This window comes from Neomonachus schauinslandi, chromosome 16, assembly GCF_002201575.2.
Source record: "Neomonachus schauinslandi chromosome 16, ASM220157v2, whole genome shotgun sequence".
Taxonomy (NCBI): domain Eukaryota; kingdom Metazoa; phylum Chordata; class Mammalia; order Carnivora; family Phocidae; genus Neomonachus; species Neomonachus schauinslandi.
Genome location: NC_058418.1, coordinates 23,003,016 through 23,021,456, shown reverse-complemented (window position 1 = coordinate 23,021,456; position 18,441 = coordinate 23,003,016). Strand labels below are relative to the sequence as shown.

The window sequence follows — 18,441 nt, the reverse complement described above, 5'->3', positions numbered from 1 at the left end:
TGTCCAGGAATTGGAGTGTGTGTGTGGGGTTAGATGAGCTGCACTAGCTCTTTTTCTGCTTCTGAATTTTCTTAATAATTTTCCAAATCTGTCCTGTACTAGTTCCCTAGACTGCATACGTTCAGACATATGGAAAGCTAAATGCCTGACCTATTCTCTGCAGGGTTTTGAAGATCAGGATATAGGAATCACTTTTACTTGATATGTTAGACAAATGTAAATAAATAATAAATAAAATAAAAATACAGATGTATAAATATATTTATATCTATCTACACAAGTATATAAAGTAATATGTATTTGGACCAGATGGTTAACGTCAAGATTAGAAGAGTCCTGAATTGGAAGTCCAGCAGACCTTGGTTAGAATCCAGACTCCCCCATTTACGGATCCCTCTGACTTTGGTTGACTCATGAGAATTCACCAAACAAATTTCCTCTAGGTAAACATCTCATAGTAAAGTTGGAGAGGGGGAAAGAAATTGGGCAGAGGGTTGAGGATCAAGTGAAATCACTTTTGCAAACTGGAGAGCACTGTGCAAATGTGGGGTGTTCCTGTTAGTTTTACACAATCTATGTTGGCAGGCAGCAGATTTACCCAAATGCCCAAATCCCTCTGCAATGCATTCTAAGTACAGTGGCCAGAACGCTTTTGCCAGAGCGCCAGTCAAATCACCTCTTTTTCCTTGAAGCTCATCAATGGTATCCCATTACATGTTGAATAAAATCTGAACTTCTTATGAAAGATGGCCTTTGAGGCTTTGTTACCCCAACAGACTTCTTGCCAGCCACTTCCTCCCTCACACTCTCTACTGAAGGACTATGTTCTGTTTCTGCAACACACAGAACTCTCTCCTGCTCAGAGCCTCTAGAGCTGGGACCGCCCTCTTCTTGCATCACCCGACTCTCCTTCCTGGATTCCCCTCATCTTCCTGAATCCCCTGCCACCGCCTACCATGGCTGCTTCTGCCTTATCCTGAAGGTTTCAGCCCAGTATCCTCCCCTCAGTGAGCTCTTCCCACGGCCCCCAGTGCAAAGAGGTTCCTGCTCTGGGATTCTCTCTCCTTAACGGTAGTTATACCAGGTTCTGACTTCACATTCATGGAGTGTTCTCTTGTTTAATATGTCTCTCTCCCACTGGACCGTGAACTCCACGAGGGAAGAGCTATGTTTATTTGTTCCCTTCCCATCCCAGAGCCTCACACAGGGCCTGGAGGCTCAAGAGGAGACTTGCTGAGAGAACTCAACGTTTTACCAAGTGCTGAAGAGTTATTTTCTTTTGAAAGTTTAAGCTGCCCTCTAGTGGAAAATACAACCCAAAATTCAGGCCTGGCTTGCTTGCTTTGTTTTTGTTCTTGTTAATGGGGTCCCCAGACTTTCAAATCAGAGTAGCAGAGACCTAGCATCTTGTCTCTCCCTGTCCCAGAGTGGACATCGTGGAATACCTGCCCAGCCTGGGCCCACATGGAGCTCCCTACAACAGCAGGTGGAGGGACAAGCCTCTTCCAGTGGGACCCCTCCCAGGCTCTGGGGCCTCTCCGTACCCATCTGTGTTGGTCAGAATTTGCACTGCTATCCTGATTTATGTCTGCCCCCGGAAACTCATTCGTGTGGATGGGCAGTTTCCTTCTATAGTGGCTTAGTGGGACTACAGTGCACCTCTGTCTCCCAGAGGGTCATAGCCTTCAGCTATACAAAGAATCACCCACCAGCTTAGAGGGGTTTCTGTCCTTGGGGAAGCTAGTGGGCTGGTTTGGGAGCCGAGGGCCCTCAATCCAGGTAGCCTTCAGTGACTCTGACTTAGGAAACAGGCTAATGATTAGTCTGTGATTCCAGGAGGCCTTTGGGCAGCAGCCGCAGGAGTGGTCCAGGCCCCCGGCCACTTGATTCTAAACCTGAGCCTTTGGTTTAATGGTGTTGTAATATTACATTTGTTAAAAAAACAAAATTCAGGGCGCCTGGGTGGCTCAGTCGGTTGAGCGACTGCCTTCGGCTCAGGTCATGATCCCAGGGTCCTGGGATCGAGTCCCACATCGGGCTCCCTGCTCTGCGGGGAGCCTGCTTCTCCCTCTCCCACTCCCCCTGCTTGTGTTCCCTCTCTCGCTGTGTCTCTCTCTGTCAAATAAATAAATAAAAATCTTTAAAAAAAAAATTCAACTGAATAAACCTTAAAGATCTTATGGGCATTATTCAGTGATTCATGAATAGATCAGCAACTTGTCTAGCAGATAGAAAGGAGCTCCAAAAAGCTGAACAAAATGGGAGATTTTATAAGCAGAAGGGGACAGGGGCAAGGAAGAAGTGTGACCTCATCCTACTTTGGGGGCAGAAGGGGTCTATCAAGTGGATTACCTCACTAGTGCTAACAGGGAAGTTCCAGATTTTATGGTTTAAGATTACAGTGTTGGGAGAGGTTGAAACTGCAGTTAGATTAGGTATTAAATCTAGGTTTGGTGATGTGGATTTAGCCCAAGTGACTCCATTTTGGGCCTGTTGTCTATCTGTCTCTCTTCACATGTTTTATATAAGAGGAGCAGTATTAATTTAGTTTGTCCCTTTACTAAGTGAAGTTTAGTCGTCAGTGCCCGCAATACAGAGATGAATGGGACGAGGTACTTGTCTTCAAAGAACCTATAGCAATGTCTGATCAATGTTGCGAGTAGATTAAATCTCTGAAGTTGCAAACTGATTTCTACAGATATGTTTATTTGGCTGGCACAGTGTTTAAGTTTCTAAAATTAGTTGCCAACTTTTTAATATGGGAGATTTCTTATAAAAATCAGATTTCTGGCTTCTCTTGGAAAACCAACATGGCAACACGGGGTCCATCACTACTTCCTATAGGACTCACACAGGGGTCCACTTCTTTTCTTATGTCAGTTGCCTGGCCATTCAGGACATTTATGCTTGAGACCCCTGTAGTAGGAGCAGTGAAAGGGGAGCAATTGATTCTGGAAGCAAGTGAGAGGGTGGGGGAAGTCTTCTCAGACAGGGTGACTTCCCAGATGCCATTTTGACAGCCTGAATGGGAGATGGTGGTGGCCCTACGGGGCTGTGGCAGGGAAGGTGGAGTGAGATGAGTGTCATGTATGCTGGAAGGTAAACTGCACTTGAGCTTGGCTTTACAGCACAGTGAATGTGAATCAGGAGCAAGAATTCCAGATCAAGTGTTCCAGCAGAAAGATGAAAACTGAACTGGCAGCAGGAGAGAAGTCAGGTGTGAAGGGCTTTGTGTCAAATATGAATGATGTCGTTGTTGGGGACTAGGGATCTTGTTGAAATGCAGATTCCCATCCAGCAGATCTGGGGGTGCGGGAGAGACTCTGCATTTCTAACAAGCTCCTGGCCCCTGGGCTATACTTTGAGTTGTTGGGGCTTAGAACACAGGCTGCAATCTAGTGGCCCATGGGTCAGAGCTGGCCTAGGAAATGAGTTTTTCTGGGTTCCATAGTGTTTAAGTTTTTTAAAAAAATAGTTGTTACTTGAAAATCAGGTATTTTCACATAAAAATCTGAATTTTTCCTCTTCACTCGTCATTCTCTATCATATCACTAAATTTTATTTTATTTTTAGTATTTTTTCATAATAGACTCTTGTTAATTGCTTTTTTTTAAATTTTTTATTTTATTTTATTTTTTTTATTCTTATGTTAATCCCCATACATTACATCATTAGTTTTAGATGAAGTGTTCCATGATTCATTGTTTGTGCATAACACCCAGTGCTCCATGCAGAATGTGCCCTCCTCAATACCCACCACCAGGCTAACCCATCCTCCCACCCCCCCTCCCCTCTAGAACCCTCAGTTTGTTTTTCAGAGTCCATCGTCTCTCATGGTTCGTCTACCCCTCCGATTTCCCCTGCTTCATTCTTCCCCTCCCGCTACCTTCTTCTTTTTCTTTTTTTTTTCTTAACATATATTGCATTATTTGTTTCAGAGGTACAGATCTGAGATTCAACAGTCTTGCAAAATTCACAGCGCTTACCAGAGCACATACCCTCCCCAGTGTCTATCACCCAGTCACCCCATCCCTCCCACCCCCCACTCCAGCAACCCTCAGTTTGTTTCCTGCAATTAAGAATTCCTCATATCAGTGAGATCATATGATACATGTCTTTCTCTGTTTGACTTATTTCACTCAACATAATACCCTCCAGTTCCATCCATGTCGTTGCAAATGGCAAGATCTCATTCCTTTTGATGGCTGCATAATATTCCATTGTATATATATACCACATCTTCTTTATCCATTCATCTGTCCATGGACATCTTGGCTCTTTCCACAGTTTGGCTATTGTGGACATTGCTGCTATAAACATCGGGGTGCACGTACCCCTTCGGATCCCTATTTTTGTATCTTTGGGGTGAATACCCAGTAGTGCAATTGCTGGATCATATGGTAGCTCTATTTTCAACTTTTTGAGGAACCTCCATACTGTTTTCCAGAGTGGCTGCACCAGCTTGCATTCCCACCAACAGTGTAGGAGGGTTCCCCTTTCTCCGCATCCCCGCCAACATCTGTCCTTTCCTGACTTGTTAATTTTAGCCATTCTGACTGGTATGAGGTGGTATCTCATTGAGGTTTTGATTTGGATTTCCCTGATGCCGAGCGATATTGAGCACTTTTTCATGTGTCTGTTGGCCATTTGGATGTCTTCTTTGGAAAAATGTCTGTTCATGTCTTCTGCCCATTTCTTGATTGGATTCTTTGTTCTTTGGGTGTTGAGTTTGATGAGTTCTTTATAGATTTTGGATACTAGCCCTTTATCTGATATGTCATTTGCAAATATCTTCTCCCATTCTGTCGGTTGTCTTTTGGTTTTGTGGACTGTTTCCTTTGCTTTGCAAAAGCTTTTTATCTTGATGAAGTCCCAATAGTTCATTTTTGCCCTTGCTTCCCTTGCCTTTGGCAATGTTTCTAGGAAGAAGTTGCTTCGGCTGAGGTCGAAGAGGTTGCTGCCTGTGTTCTCCTTTAGGATTTTGATGGACTCCTGTCTCACATTGAGGTCCTTCAACCATTTGGAGTCTATTTTTGTGTGTGGTGTAAGGAAATGGTCCAGTTTCATTCTTCTGCATGTGGCTATCCAATTTTCCCAACACCATTTGTTGAAGAGACTGTCTTTGTTCCATTGGACATTCGTTCCTGCTTTGTCAAAGATGAGTTGACCATAGAGTTGAGGGTCCATTTCTGGGCTCTCTATTCTGTTCCATTGATCTATGTGTCTGTTTTTGTGCCAGTACCATGCTGTCTTGATGATGACAGCTTTGTAATAGAGCTGGAAGTCCGGAATTGTGATGCCGCCTGAATTGCTTTTCTTTTTCAACATTCCTCTGGCTATGCGGGGTCTTTTCTGGTTCCATACAAATTTTAGGATTATTTGTTCCATTTCTTTGAAAAAAGTGGATGGTATTTTGATGGGGATTGCATTGAATGTGTAGATTGCTCTAGGTAGCATTGACATCTTCACAATATTTGTTCTTCCAATCCATGAGCATGGAACGTTTTTCCATTTCTTTGTGTCTTCCTCAATTTCTTTCATGAGTATTTTATAGTTTTCTGAGTACAGATCCTTTGTCTCTTTGGTTAGATTTATTCCTAGGTATCTTATGGCTTTGGGTGCAATTGTAAATGGGATCGACTCCTTAATTTCTCTTTCTTCTGTCTTGTTGTTGGTGTATAGGAATGCCACTTTTTTTTTTTTTTTACTTGTTCATTGTGTATCCTCATCAGGCTGTGAATTCCATGCAGATGGGGGCCTTACCTGTCTTGTTTCCCATTTCCCTTGAATCTAGAACGGTGTCTGGCACTTAGTCTACACTCTATATGTTTATTATGTGTCAAGTGAATCAGCAAATCCACTTTCCTGTGTGCTTACAGTGATTGCCACAGTCCTTGGCCCTCTTCGCTCACTTATGTTTCCTCCTGAGAAAGGTGGAGTCAGGACACGCCTTTGGGAAACCCCTAGGTTTAGGGAACCTGAGGGGAAGGAAGAGGAACAAGGGCAGGAAGGAAGACCAGGAGAGTGAGCAACCAGAGGCCAAGGGAGGAAAGACGACAGAGGAGGGGTGCTGGGCAGTCATGCTCCTGTGAAGTGGAGGGTGATGGAGGGAGCTACTGGCCCTCAGGAAAGCAGGAGAGGAATGCACTATAGAGAAAGAAAGCACATAGGCTGTATCTTAGGATTGCAACTGGACTTTGGGGAGATTTTTGGGGAAGGCAGTTAGTTTTGAGTCCTTGTGTAGACATAATATAAGGACCTAGTGGTGGGAAAGAGAGCAGAGATATAAAAAAGAGGGGCGCCTGGGTGGCTCACTCAGTTGAGTATCTGCCTTCAGCTCGGGTCATGATCTTGGGGTCCTGGGATCAAGCCCCGCTTTGGGCTCCCTACTCAGCGGTGTGTCGGCTTCTCCCTCTCCCTCTGTGATCTCTCTCACTCTCACTCTCTCATATAAATAAATAAAATAAAATAAATGAAAAAAGAAAAGATATAGAAAAGAGTGGGAATAATGGGTGCCATCCTAACTTAGGGCAGGTGGAAGTTTGAGATAGGCCACAAGTGGAAAGGAAGAAGGAAAAAAATCCTTTCCTTAGGATAACAGGGAGGGGGCAGGGAAGGCAAACTCCCAAGAAATGTGTGTACCTTACAGGTCTCCACTTAGGGGAAAACTGTAAAAACTTTTGATATGATTGAGCAAGTAATGAATAAACATTGATGAAGGTTTGGAAATGCATCCAGTTTAATAAATAATTTGTCCTTAATGGAGTTTGCAGCAGCATAGATATTTTGTCTCTGACTCTGTGGTCTCCTGTTCCTTTCCAAGACTTTTCCAGAAGCACTGATTTGGGTAATATCTTGACAGCTGATGAAATATTTGGTAATTGAAGAGAAGAGAGCTATGTTGTCTCCAGGGCTGAGGGAAAAAGGTGAGGAGAAATCCCTCTACCTGTGGTGTTTGCGGGCGGGAGGGCTAAAAGGACAACAGTGAGAAAGCTAGCTTCGTCTTCAAGGCCTGATGCTTTTCTTGATTTTTCTTGTTTTGTGTGTTTTCACCTTGTGGAACTCAATAAATATTTGCTCAGTGAATGAATAAGTGTAAGGTCAGATGCTGTACAAAAGAGTCAAAGAAATCGTATTTCCTGGAAAAGCTAGTGGAATTAAGTGCAGTTTTCCACAGTTGCCTCCCCTGGCTTCATTTTGTTTCAGTCATAAGGGATCTGAGGGACTTTAGCCCAAGGTATTCCTTCAAGTCAGTAAGTGGATACATTTTCCCTATGAAAGACTGCATGGCCTAACTGTCACAACCAGGCTCTTGGCCTTCTGTGGGACTCAGCCCACTTGGTGTTCTGGTAACCTCTGCCATCACCCGCCCACCTCGGTTCTGACAGGTCATGGCCCAGCTGAAGCATAAAGGGGTGGCTTCCAGAGTTTGGCTGGTTTATAATCTTGACTGTGCTGGGTTAAATTGGGCAAGTTAGTTTACTTCTTGGTGACTCTGTTTCCTCAAATGTAAAATGAGAATAATAATATTTCCTGTCTCATAGGATTTTTTTTAAGATTGAATAAAATAATGCAGGTATGTAATATACAACAGGGTGACTATAGCTAACAGTGCTGTTTGACCTATAGAAAAGTTAAGAGACTAAATCCTCTCATCACAAGGAGAAAAAAAATTTTTTTTCTTTTCTTCTTTTCTTCTTTCTTTTATTTTTATTGTAGCTACCTTTGAAAATGGATGTTAGCTGGGATGTCTGGGTGGCTCAGTCAGTTGAGTGGCTGCCTTCGGCTCAGGTCATGATTCCAGAGTCCTGGGATCGAGCCCCACATCGGGCCCCTTGCTCGGAGGGGAGCCTGCTTCTCCCTCTCCCTCTACCTGCTGATCTCTCTCTCTCCATGTCAAATAAATAAATAAATAAATAAAATCTTAAAAAAAAAAAAAGAAAATGGATGTTAGCTGGACCTACGGTGGTAATCATTTCACAATATATGTAAATCAAATTGTTACACTGCATGCCTTAAACTTATAGGGTGATGTAGGTCAATTATTTCTCAATAAAACTGGGAAAAAGATAGTATAGGTGATGTCTTGCACACAATACTCAATACATGTTAGCTGTTATTATTGGAGATTACAGTTACCTTTCATTAATAATTATGGGTAAAACATACTTTTACTTACTAAATTTGATTTGACATTCTTTGAAAATATTGTGTGTGTGCGTACATAGCAAATGAGAGAGAGGTTGGGGGGGGATGTTGAGAGACACTGAGGCTGATTTTTAGTGATGAAAAGTTCACAGCCACCTAGGCCAATACACTATTACAACTGAAGATGACCTTCCGACGGGTCAAGTGACTTGCTTAAGGTAATACCACTCGTAATGGCAGAAACAAGTGTAAATACTATGTTTTTTGATCCCCAATTCAGTGCTTCTTATGCTAATACCCATTTCCGGGCATGGCTTGGTAATGTTTCAGAAATCATCCCAAATTACGTTCCAGTTCAATTTTGTCCACGTTAGTCACAGTAAACAAAAGACCAAGAGCGAGGACGGGAAGAGCGGTCCGCCCGCCCAGCAGGTGGCGCAAAGGCGCTGTTACCGGGATTAGAGGAGGCTGGAGGGGGCGGAGCTCGTTCGGAAATGGGGCAACGTACGCTTTCCTTTAATTGGCCCGAGAGCCTCGGCCACCATCCAATCAGAAACGCCTGCGTCACCTTGTTACAGGGCTAGACGGCTGCCCGCGGAAATTTGAAATGGCTGACGGATTGCTGGCGGGTGTCGGGCTGCGGTCGCAGGCTATGATTCCGCAGCCGGAGCGCACGGGCTGGGCGGTCGAGGAGGAGCCAGCGCCTCTGGAGAAAGGTGAGTACCCGTCTTGTCGGGTCCGAGGAGCCGCCTCCTAGCAGCCGACCGTGTCCGCCGCGGTGGCTTGGGGCGTCGGGACCCTCCGAGGGCCCCTGGGTCTTATCGGCCTTCCGGACCCGGCGGCTAGGGTGGCGGCGGTGACTGTGAGAGGCTCCGACCCCTTCTCAGAACGTCAAAGTCGGGAGGTACCCTGGGCATGTCTCCTTCTCTCCCCTCTGGCTTCAGCTTCCTTGACACGGAAGGGGGTTGGGCCCGCTCAGGAATTTCCAACCTGGAGGTCTGGGTGGGCTTCCGGGTTTTGTTTTTTGCGCGTTCATCTGTGGAGAGACGTCTCCTCTTTTTCATCTCATTCTCAGAGGAGATCACGAACCCTTTCCCAAAAGAAAAGAAACGTGAACCCTTGGCCTCAGTAGCTGCCCTGAGCACTGAGGGTAGCTGACACGCCCAAAGTTAGCGAGCCAGGATCGGGCAGAGTCTAAAAATAGAGCCCAAGTATAATTTTCAGTCCTGTCTACCTCTTTATGGAGATTCCGTTATGGTTTTTTTCCTAATATTTTAAGCTGTTCAGACTTTTCCTTTAACATTTTCGGTGGGATTATGTAGTGGAAAGAGTCCTGGCAAACGGAGAAAACATACATGTGACTTGATTCCACTACTAATCCCTCTTGTTAACTGGCAAAAATTACTTGGCCTTGGTTTTCCTATCTGGAAAACAGCCATGGTCCTACAGAATGTTGAAGGTGAATTGAAATAATGTGTGAAAAGTAGTACTTTCAAAGTGGCTGTAAAGAATTGTGCCGAAGTAAGGTATTCTTTGCTTCTTTGTATTGTGTTAAAATACACATAAAGTTTACCATCTTAACCATTTTTAATTGTATAGTTCAGTGGTATTAAATATATTCACACTGTTGTGCAGCTGTCACCACCATCCCTCCCCATAACTCTTCCATCTTGTAAATTGAAACTCTGTACCTATCACTCCCCATCTTCCCCTCTCCCAGCCCCTGGCTATCAGCATTATACTTTCTGTCTCTATGACTTTGGCTACTCTAGGTACCTCATATCAATGAATTCATACAGTATTTGTCTTCCTGTTACTGGCTTATTTCATTTAACCTCATGAAATGTCCTCAGGGTTCGTCCATGATGTAGCAGGTGTCAGCATTTCCTACCTTTTTAAGGTTGAATAATATTCCTTTGTATGTAGATATCACCTTTTGCTTATCCATTCATCCAATAATGGACACTTGGGTGGCTCCCACCTCTTAGCTATTGTGAATAATGCTGCAATGAGCATGGGTGTACAAATATCTTTTGGAGATCCTGCTTTCAGTTCTTTTGGATATATACTCAGAAGTGGAATTGCTGAATCGGATGGTAATTCTATTTTTAAATTTTTAGGGACCATCATACTGTTCCCCATAGCCATGTACCATTTTCCATTGCCTATAGCAGTGTACAAGAGAGTTCCTGTTCCTCCACATCCTCACCAACACTTGTTTCCTTGATAAGTTTTTCTTGTTTTTTGATAATAGCCATCCTAATGGGTGTGAGGAGAAGGTATTATTTCTTTCTTTTTTTCTTAAGATTAATTTATTTGACAGAGAGAGACGCAGTGAGAGAGGGAACACAAGCAGGGGGAGTGGGAAAGGGAGATGCAGGCTTCCCGCTGAGCAGGGAGCCCGATGCGGGGCTCGATCCCAGGACCCTGGGATCATGACCTGAGCTGAAGGCAGACACTTAACAACTGAGCCACCCAGGCGCCCCTTATTTCTTTAATAAACATTTATATATACTATTTGATGGGTACTGTTGTAAGTGATTAACAGGTAATTTATTTAATTTAATTGAAATAGGCATGCTATCTTCATCTTCCCTTTATAGGAGAGGAAACTGAGGCACAGAGAGATTGCCACACAGCTAGTGAGGTATTGATGTCCTCTGAGGCTCATGTGCATTGGCATGTGAGCAGTAGACTTGAGTAGGCTGTGGGTCATTTGTGGGGTCAAGTAGTTCTGGTGGCCTGAATAGAGGCAAAGAAGTCGAAGGAAGGAGAAAACATGAGGAGCAGGGGGCGGTGGGGTGGGGTGTGGTGGAGAGAAAGATTGCTGTTAATAATAGTCTCAGATATCCTTCCTGAAACAACCTGTGGAAACTATTTTGCCAGCTTAAATGCTACCCTCAGCATTGTTTATTTAGTAGTTGTTTTGTCTATTAAAAACATCGTTATTAGGGGCGCCTGGGTGGCTCAGTCGTTAAGGGTCTGCCTTCAGCTCAGGTCATGACCCCAGGGTCCTGGGTTCGAGCCCCGCATTGGGCTCCCCGCTCTGCGGGAAGCCTGCTTCTCCCTCTCTCACTCCCCCTGCTTGTGTTCCCTCTCTCGCTGTGTCTCTCTCTGTCAAATAAATAAATAAAATCTTAAAAAAAAAAACAAAAACAAACCATCGTATTATACAGAATTAGATATGCCACTGACCAAATCATGCCTTATGAAACATAATTACATAGAGCCCAAACCTAATGTGATTAGCATTTTCTAATCCTTTCTTTAGACAATCACTGAAATCAGGAGGAACATTTAGTGAAGTAGCTTTAGCAAAGTAAACCTTACACATTATTAAGAATCTCTCATCCCGGGGTGCCTGGGTGGCTCAGTCGGCTAAGCGGCTGCCTTCGGCTCAGGTCATGATCCCAGGATCCTGGGATCGAGCCCTACATCGGGCTCCCCGCTCAGCGGGAAGCCTGCTTTTCCCTCTCCCTCTGCCTGCCACTCTGCCTACTTGTGCTGTCTCTCTATCTGTCAAATAAATAAGTAAAATCTTTAAAAAAAAAAAAAAAAGAATCTCTCATCCCTGTTTATTGAGGGGCCATTGACTGATATTGCAGAAAATAAAGGGAAGCTTCAGCTCATTTGTGTGTTTTTTTTTTTAAAGATTTTATTTGTTTGACAGAGAGAGACAGCGAGAGCAGGAACACAAGCAGGGGGAGTGGGAAAGGGAGAAGCAAGCCTCCCGCCGAGCAGGGAGTCCGATGTGGGACTTGATCCCGGGACCCCAGGATCATGACCTGAGCCGAAGGCAGACGCTTAACGACTGAGCCACCCAGGCGCCCGCTTCAGCTCATTTGTGAAGGAATATAGGAAACCAGCTCCTAACTTTAATTCAGCTTTATGGAATTGTTTTGGGAAAAAAAAAATAACTGTAAGATATTTGACCATTATAAGTTGCTAACTATAGTAAGAATCATAGCTTTAACCTTTGAAGGAGATCTTCAGTGATTTCTAGTGAATCAAAAGACCCTTTTTCTCTGCCTCCCTGAAAAACTTCACAGAACAACAAAGACCTAACCTATGAAAGATTTTAAGTTCTTATTGTTTCGAAGTAGAACTTGGATTTTGAGATATTTTCAAGTTTGGAAAACTAATTTCTGACAGTGATAAAGGTAAATAAAACACCCAAATTCTTGTTTGTATTTTGTTTGGAATTTCTAAGCAAGGATATGAAATTAGAAGCAGTCTATAAGCACTGGAAGTGTCTAGGATAGTTAAGCCTGCTTATTTTCTTTGTTCTTTTAGGTCTGTTCCAAGATGAAGATTCATGCAGTGATTGTAGCAATCATGATAAGCCAGGTTCCAGTTTACCAAGTTTTGTGCCTTCAGGAAAGACTCATTTCCCAGAAATATTCCAGACAAGTCAACTTTTGTTCTATGAGCGATTCAAAGCTTATCAAGATTACATTTTAGGTGAGTAGGTTTTTCTTTTCTTTTCCTTTTTTTTCCCCCTGCTTTTATCTTTTCAGTTTGCAAGTAAATTGTCTGTCTCAGTCTCCAGATTGCCAGTTGGTATTGAGAAAGTGGATTTATTAACTTTTCTCTGCTTTATGCAGTCTCAATTCTTATTGTGTTTGATCTGTTTGTAGCTGACTGCAAGGCCTCTGAAGTAAGAGAATTCACAGCTGAGTTCTTGGAGAAGGTCCTTGAACCATCTGGATGGCGGGCAGTCTGGCACACTAATGTGTTTGAGGTGCTGGTTGAGGTAAATTTAATTCTGTTTTTAAGACATTTGTCTCTAGCTAAAAGCACTTTCCTTCAGACTGTTACAGCCAAAGTGCTTATTTTTAATTAAAGTTTATGAGCTGATTGAAAATAGCATGTTTTTCACATCTAATTGTCATGGTGTATGAAGTGTTCTGCAAATTTTAAAGGCAGCCAAGGAGGAGCTACCAGGGAATTGAGATGGTTAAAGTTCCAGTGTCCTTTGACAAGGGGAAATGAATTATAAACCTATGAAGTGGAGGAGGTATTTGAGACCATTTAAAAAATAAAGAGGTCTCATTATGAAGTCAATGGAATTTCAATTAATTTTTTACCTTCTTAGTTGTAGCCCATTAAATAACTCAAACCAAGCAGGCATTTTAAAACTGGCCTATATTTTGCCTAACAAATCCGTAGATATATGGTCAATCTCTTGATAATGTGTCCCATTGTCAAAAGTAAAAACATCTTATTTTTCAACTGACTGGTCCTTTTACCTTAAATTTGCATTCTAATTACAGCTGTGACTTTTTCTCAGTGTTTGTTAACTGGACCACAGAAAACCCTGTTAACTAAAATGTTAAACCAGGGAGTGAGAATACAAGTTGTTGCTGCAGCTCTTTTAGAAAATGATATCATTTACTGCAGTGATTATGGAAGAGGCAGTGGGTTGCAGCTGTTCCTGGTGATTTAAATTTCGTATTATGTTAATATCTTTGGTTGCAGTAAAGGCCTGTTAATTTGGTTACGGTAATGTTGTCATCTGCCCTGTCGGCTGTCCACGTCCAACCCCCGACCTCCATCCTGATCCACTCTCTAAAAGTTGTCAAAGTCATTGTTTTAAGAGAGAAATGTGTCATTCCTCTGCTTAAAACCTCGAATGCATTGCATTTACCAAAGCCCTGGTGTTGGCTTTGTAGCTTCTCATTGTCTAGAGAATACAAAATCCAAGCTCCTTCCAATGCCCTTTCTGTCCTGATCTCTTTGCCCTTTTCTCTCACCTCATCTCCTGCTGCCCCTGTCCCGGCCCCTTTCTTTCCTTTGGTTCCAGCAAAAAATACTGCCTGTCTGCTACTCCAGCAGCCAAGCTTTTCTCTGCCACAGGGCCTTTTCACCTTCCTGCTCTTCAGATGGCTGCTTCCCTTTCGTCCTGTACATCACAGCTAAGAAGTGACTTCTCCCGACCATCCCAGCAAAACCAGACCACCACCCCTACTGGTTATACTTTGTCACATGCTCATCACCATCTTGTTTGTCTCCTCAGTTAACAGTGTAAGCTCCATTTGGGTAAGAGCCAGGCCCTTCTTGTTTATTTTTTATATTATGGAAGAAGGCTCCCTGTTCCCATTACACGCATAAAAAAAAAATCAGGCTACTAGTAGTGTTTTTTAAGTATCTTAATTTTGATTTCCATGTAAATCATATTATTTTAAATTTCAGGTCACCGATGTGGACTTTGCAGCCTTGAAGGCAGCGGTGAGGCTTGCCGACCCATACCTCTGTGAATCTCAAGTGAGCTCTTTTACCTTGGAGTGTATGAATGAGCTCCTCAATTTGAAGGAACATCGGTTGCCCCTGCAGGAGCTGTGGGTGGTGTTTGATGATTCTGGAGTATTTGACCAGACAGCACTTGCAATTGAACATGTCAGGTAGGAAGAGAGGAGAGTTGATAAAAATAACCTCATGGCCAGAAACTTTGGATGAAATGCAGTAATTCTGGTCTGTGTTATATACCCAGATTTAAAACTCATGCTATAAAGTTGGTCACTGCAGTATTTTAAAATATTCAAAGATAGGGGAATCTTTTTTAAATTAAAAAGATTTAAAAAGCATTTTAAATTTTCATTTTGAGATAATTTCAGACTTATAGAAAAGTTGAAGAAAATACACAGAATTCCTGTATGGCTTTTATTCAGTGTCCCCAAATGTTAACAAAGGATAGGGGATTCTTCATTTGGTTTGCATATGTTTAGAAACTCTTAAAAGTTGTGGATGCTAAGGTTTATGGTTGATGTACTTGAATATGAGGAAAGGAGAGAAAGTGAGGTAGGTGGTACACCATGTCTTGTGCACCAATAAAAGACACATTCCCCCTCGCCCCCCCCGCCCCAAGAATGTATCTGGCCAAAGAAGGTGTCTTCTTAGGTCATTTTCAGGAACCTTAGGGTATATGTTCATACCTCTCAACCTTTTTTGGCATACTTGATTTCCACTTGAACATGTACACTCCTTGTCCTTTGAATGAGGAGGAAAGCTCCTACCTGGATTAAGTGGTGAGCGGTTTTTTTTTTTTTTTTTTAAATTTTAAGTACAGTGTAGTTAACATACAGTGTTATATTAGTTCCAGGTGTACAATATAGTAATTCAGCAGTTCCATACATCACCCAGTGCTCATCACACAAGTGCACTCCTTAGTCCCCATCACCTATTTCACCCGTCTCCCCAGTCACTTCCCCTCTGATAACCATCATCAGATAAATCTTTTGTCAGATAGTTCCTGATACAGATAGTTCTTTTGGATCTTCTGTGTTGTAAGTATATTCACTAAGGAAGGCTGACTTTTGTCTATTTAAAAATGGACTTCTATTCCTCTAGCAACTGGGAGACTGGATAATAGAATGATCATTAATAGTGTGGCATAATGTCTTATAGTTTTCAGTTTTTAAACCATTAGTGAGTTAACCTGGTTTTGCTGAGCTTAATTTGAATGCTCTACAAAGAAGCAGGATGTTTCTCGGGCCCTGCTTCCAAGATCTTATGGAAAATTTCTAATTGTATCCAAGAACTTTTAATCCTTTATGTTCAGTATTAGGCCAAGCAATATAAATCTAAACAACTAGCTTCTGTCCAGAACCAGAATAATTCTCTTATGTTTCTCTCACTTGAAAAAAATCTGTCAATTGAAGCATTTGAAGGTAAAGGGATAATTGATGAGTTTAGGAAATTAAGAGTCAGGGAGCTAATCTCTAGGGGTATTGAAGTTGGTAGAAAGACTAGTATTTAGAATTAGTAAAGGTATTATTTGAAGGTGAGCCTGGCTAAATTTATTCTTCATTTTGAGGGCTCAGATTCTGGTCAATGCCCAGAAAATTTCAAATTATTCAGGTTCTCATTTGTTTATTCAATGAATATTCAAGTGCTGGGTCCTGAATTGAAGGGGAGATTTGACTGGTACATGAAACTGACACAATCACCATCACCAGGGGGCTGTCAATCTAAAGGTGGGAGATGAATCTTAATCACACAACGGTGTATATGTGATTGGAAACTGCAGTGAGTGCAGTGAAGAGGTAGAGTGTTCTAAGACTAGGTCACTGACTGTTACATGGTTGTCTCCTGAGGAAATGGCATTTGAACTTGGGTCTGAAGTGTTGGCAAGGTGGAAAGGGACTGTGGCAGGGGTGGGGAGGGAACAGTTTCAGGAGCTGAGTAAGTTTAAGGCGCTGAAAGGCCAGTGTGGCTGGAACACAGACAGTAATGAGGGAGGCTTAGGAAACCAGCTTAAAGGTTGTCAGGAGGGAGAATATGCAGGGCTTTGTCAGCCAGTTAGTCATTTTTGTCTTTAAGAGCACTGGGGAAGCACTGAAAGGTTTTTATTCAAAGGTGAATAGGATCAGCTTTTTGTTTTAAAAGGTTCATTCTGGCTGCTGTGTGGAAAACATGCAGGGAGATGGACTAGGAAGACCAGGTGAGGGGCAAGAGAGTGGACGGGAGTGGGGTATGGAGAGGACACATGGAGGCTTCCCGACAGGGTAGGATGGCTGGGACTTGATGGTGGAGTGGATCTGGGGGATGAGGAGATATGAGTGGATATGGCAGAAGTCAAGGTTTCTGTCTTGAGGGAATAAACACCAGAGGAGGTGCAGATGTGAATGGTGTATGAATGTCCAGTATGGTACTGGTGAGCTTACTACTTGAGCTGGGTCTTGAAATGTGGGTATAAGCTCACCAGGTGGAGAAGATGGACAGCCTGACCAGTATGTCACACGGAGGTTTGCAAGAGCTTGTGAAATGGGAGTTGGCATGTAGGAGGTCTGAGGCAAGAGAGGAGCTCTATAGCCAGATTGTGAACCCATGGAACACTGCCACGCTCAGGATTTTGAACTTCATTCTGAGGGTAGGAGCCAGCAGTTTTTTTAATTGAGTAAAGGCATGCTCAGGTTCATTTTTTTTTAAAGATGACTCTATAGGGTACACCTGGGTGGCTCTCTTTTTAAGCGTCTGTCTTCGGCTCAAGTCATGATCCAGGATTCTGGGATCGAGCCTAGTGTCAGGCTCCCTGCTCAGTGGAGAGTCTGCTTCTCCCTCCCCTTGCTCTTGTGCTCTCTCTCTCCCTCAAATTAAAAAAAAAAAAAAAATCTTAAAAAAAAAGCGCCAAACAACAACAGAAGAATGACTCTAGAGGATGAAGAGACTGGCAGTCCAATCTACAAGGATTAAGAGATGGCTTCATTTTCACTGCTCCTTTTCACAGCAGAACTTCTTGACAGTTCTGTGTAGTTTCAGTCTGCACTTCTTGGCATTTCAGTAATGCTTCTGCCCCACAGCCCCACTGAAATTGTGCTTGAGGTCACCAAAGTCCTCCATGTTCTCCTTCCCCATCACCTCTTCTCTGATCATATCTTGCTTTCCCTCTTGGTCACATTCTAGTTATTTGATCATTTCCATCTTTTTAACACACTCCCCTCCAGCTTCTTAGTCATCTTGGCCTGCTTTTCCTCTCTTGCTCAAAACTTTAAAATGTTGGAGTTACCCAGGGATCCGTCCTAGACTAGTTACCCTTCTCTCTCTTTAATCAGCCTTGGAAGCACATTAGAATCACCTGGAATTGTTATTTTATAGGAGTGGTTTTTTTTTTTTAATCAGTGTGCTTTTATTCACAATGCTCTGGTATTCATAAACAATGCCACTGATAAATTCTCTTAACCCATCGAATGGACCACTGTTACTGCCTCCCCTGGCTGCCTTTACTCATTATCGTCCTGCTGGTCAAATTTATATAAAAGGCCAGGTTATTAGGATTTTATGTTAAGTGCATACAGCAATCTTCCCCACAGCATGTATAGTATTGTCCTCTTTTAATTAAAGAGAACATGTGTGTGCATGAGTGTGTGCATGCACACACACACCTACATATACACATGTATACACATTCATGGAGACAAAGTCTGGAAAGCATGTTTATGCCAGACTGTTGAAAACAGTTATCTCTCATAGTGGGATTACAGGTAAATTCACTTTTTTCTAAGCATTATTTGAAAAAAAAAAAAAAAAAAAATAACTCACAAATTTGGGTTACAGGTAAATTTCCTTTTTTTAAAAAATTTTTTTAAAAAAAAAAAAAAAAGAAACCACCCACTATTTTTGGTGGTGCTCTTCTGATCATTTTTTATAGGAGTGTTCTAACTAATACATGAAGAGAGAACGATAGGATCAGAATATTAATATTTTACAACTTATAATAAATAAAGGTTCTAGGCAATGATCATGATTGGCTACTATAACCATTGGTTAAAAACTCACAGGGGGAACGTGGTAGTG

At 42.6% G+C, this 18,441-nt stretch overlaps 1 protein-coding gene across 3 annotated transcripts in view; it reads left to right on the top strand.

The window, feature by feature from the left end:
- Positions 1 to 8,755: 8,755 nt before the first annotated feature.
- The window catches only part of SHCBP1 (SHC binding and spindle associated 1), a 28,445-nt gene continuing 18,759 nt past the window's right edge, over positions 8,756 to 18,441 (top strand). For 2 of the 3 annotated variants that reach the window (XM_021704923.1, XM_021704909.1), the window contains exons 1-4: positions 8,756 to 8,864; positions 12,442 to 12,609; positions 12,786 to 12,901; positions 14,341 to 14,549. In XM_021704923.1, the coding sequence (XP_021560598.1) occupies positions 8,756 to 8,864; positions 12,442 to 12,609; positions 12,786 to 12,901; positions 14,341 to 14,549 (602 nt within the window). The remainder of the gene's footprint in view (positions 8,865 to 12,441; positions 12,610 to 12,785; positions 12,902 to 14,340; positions 14,550 to 18,441) is intronic. The other variant, XM_021704915.1, reaches the window with a different exon arrangement.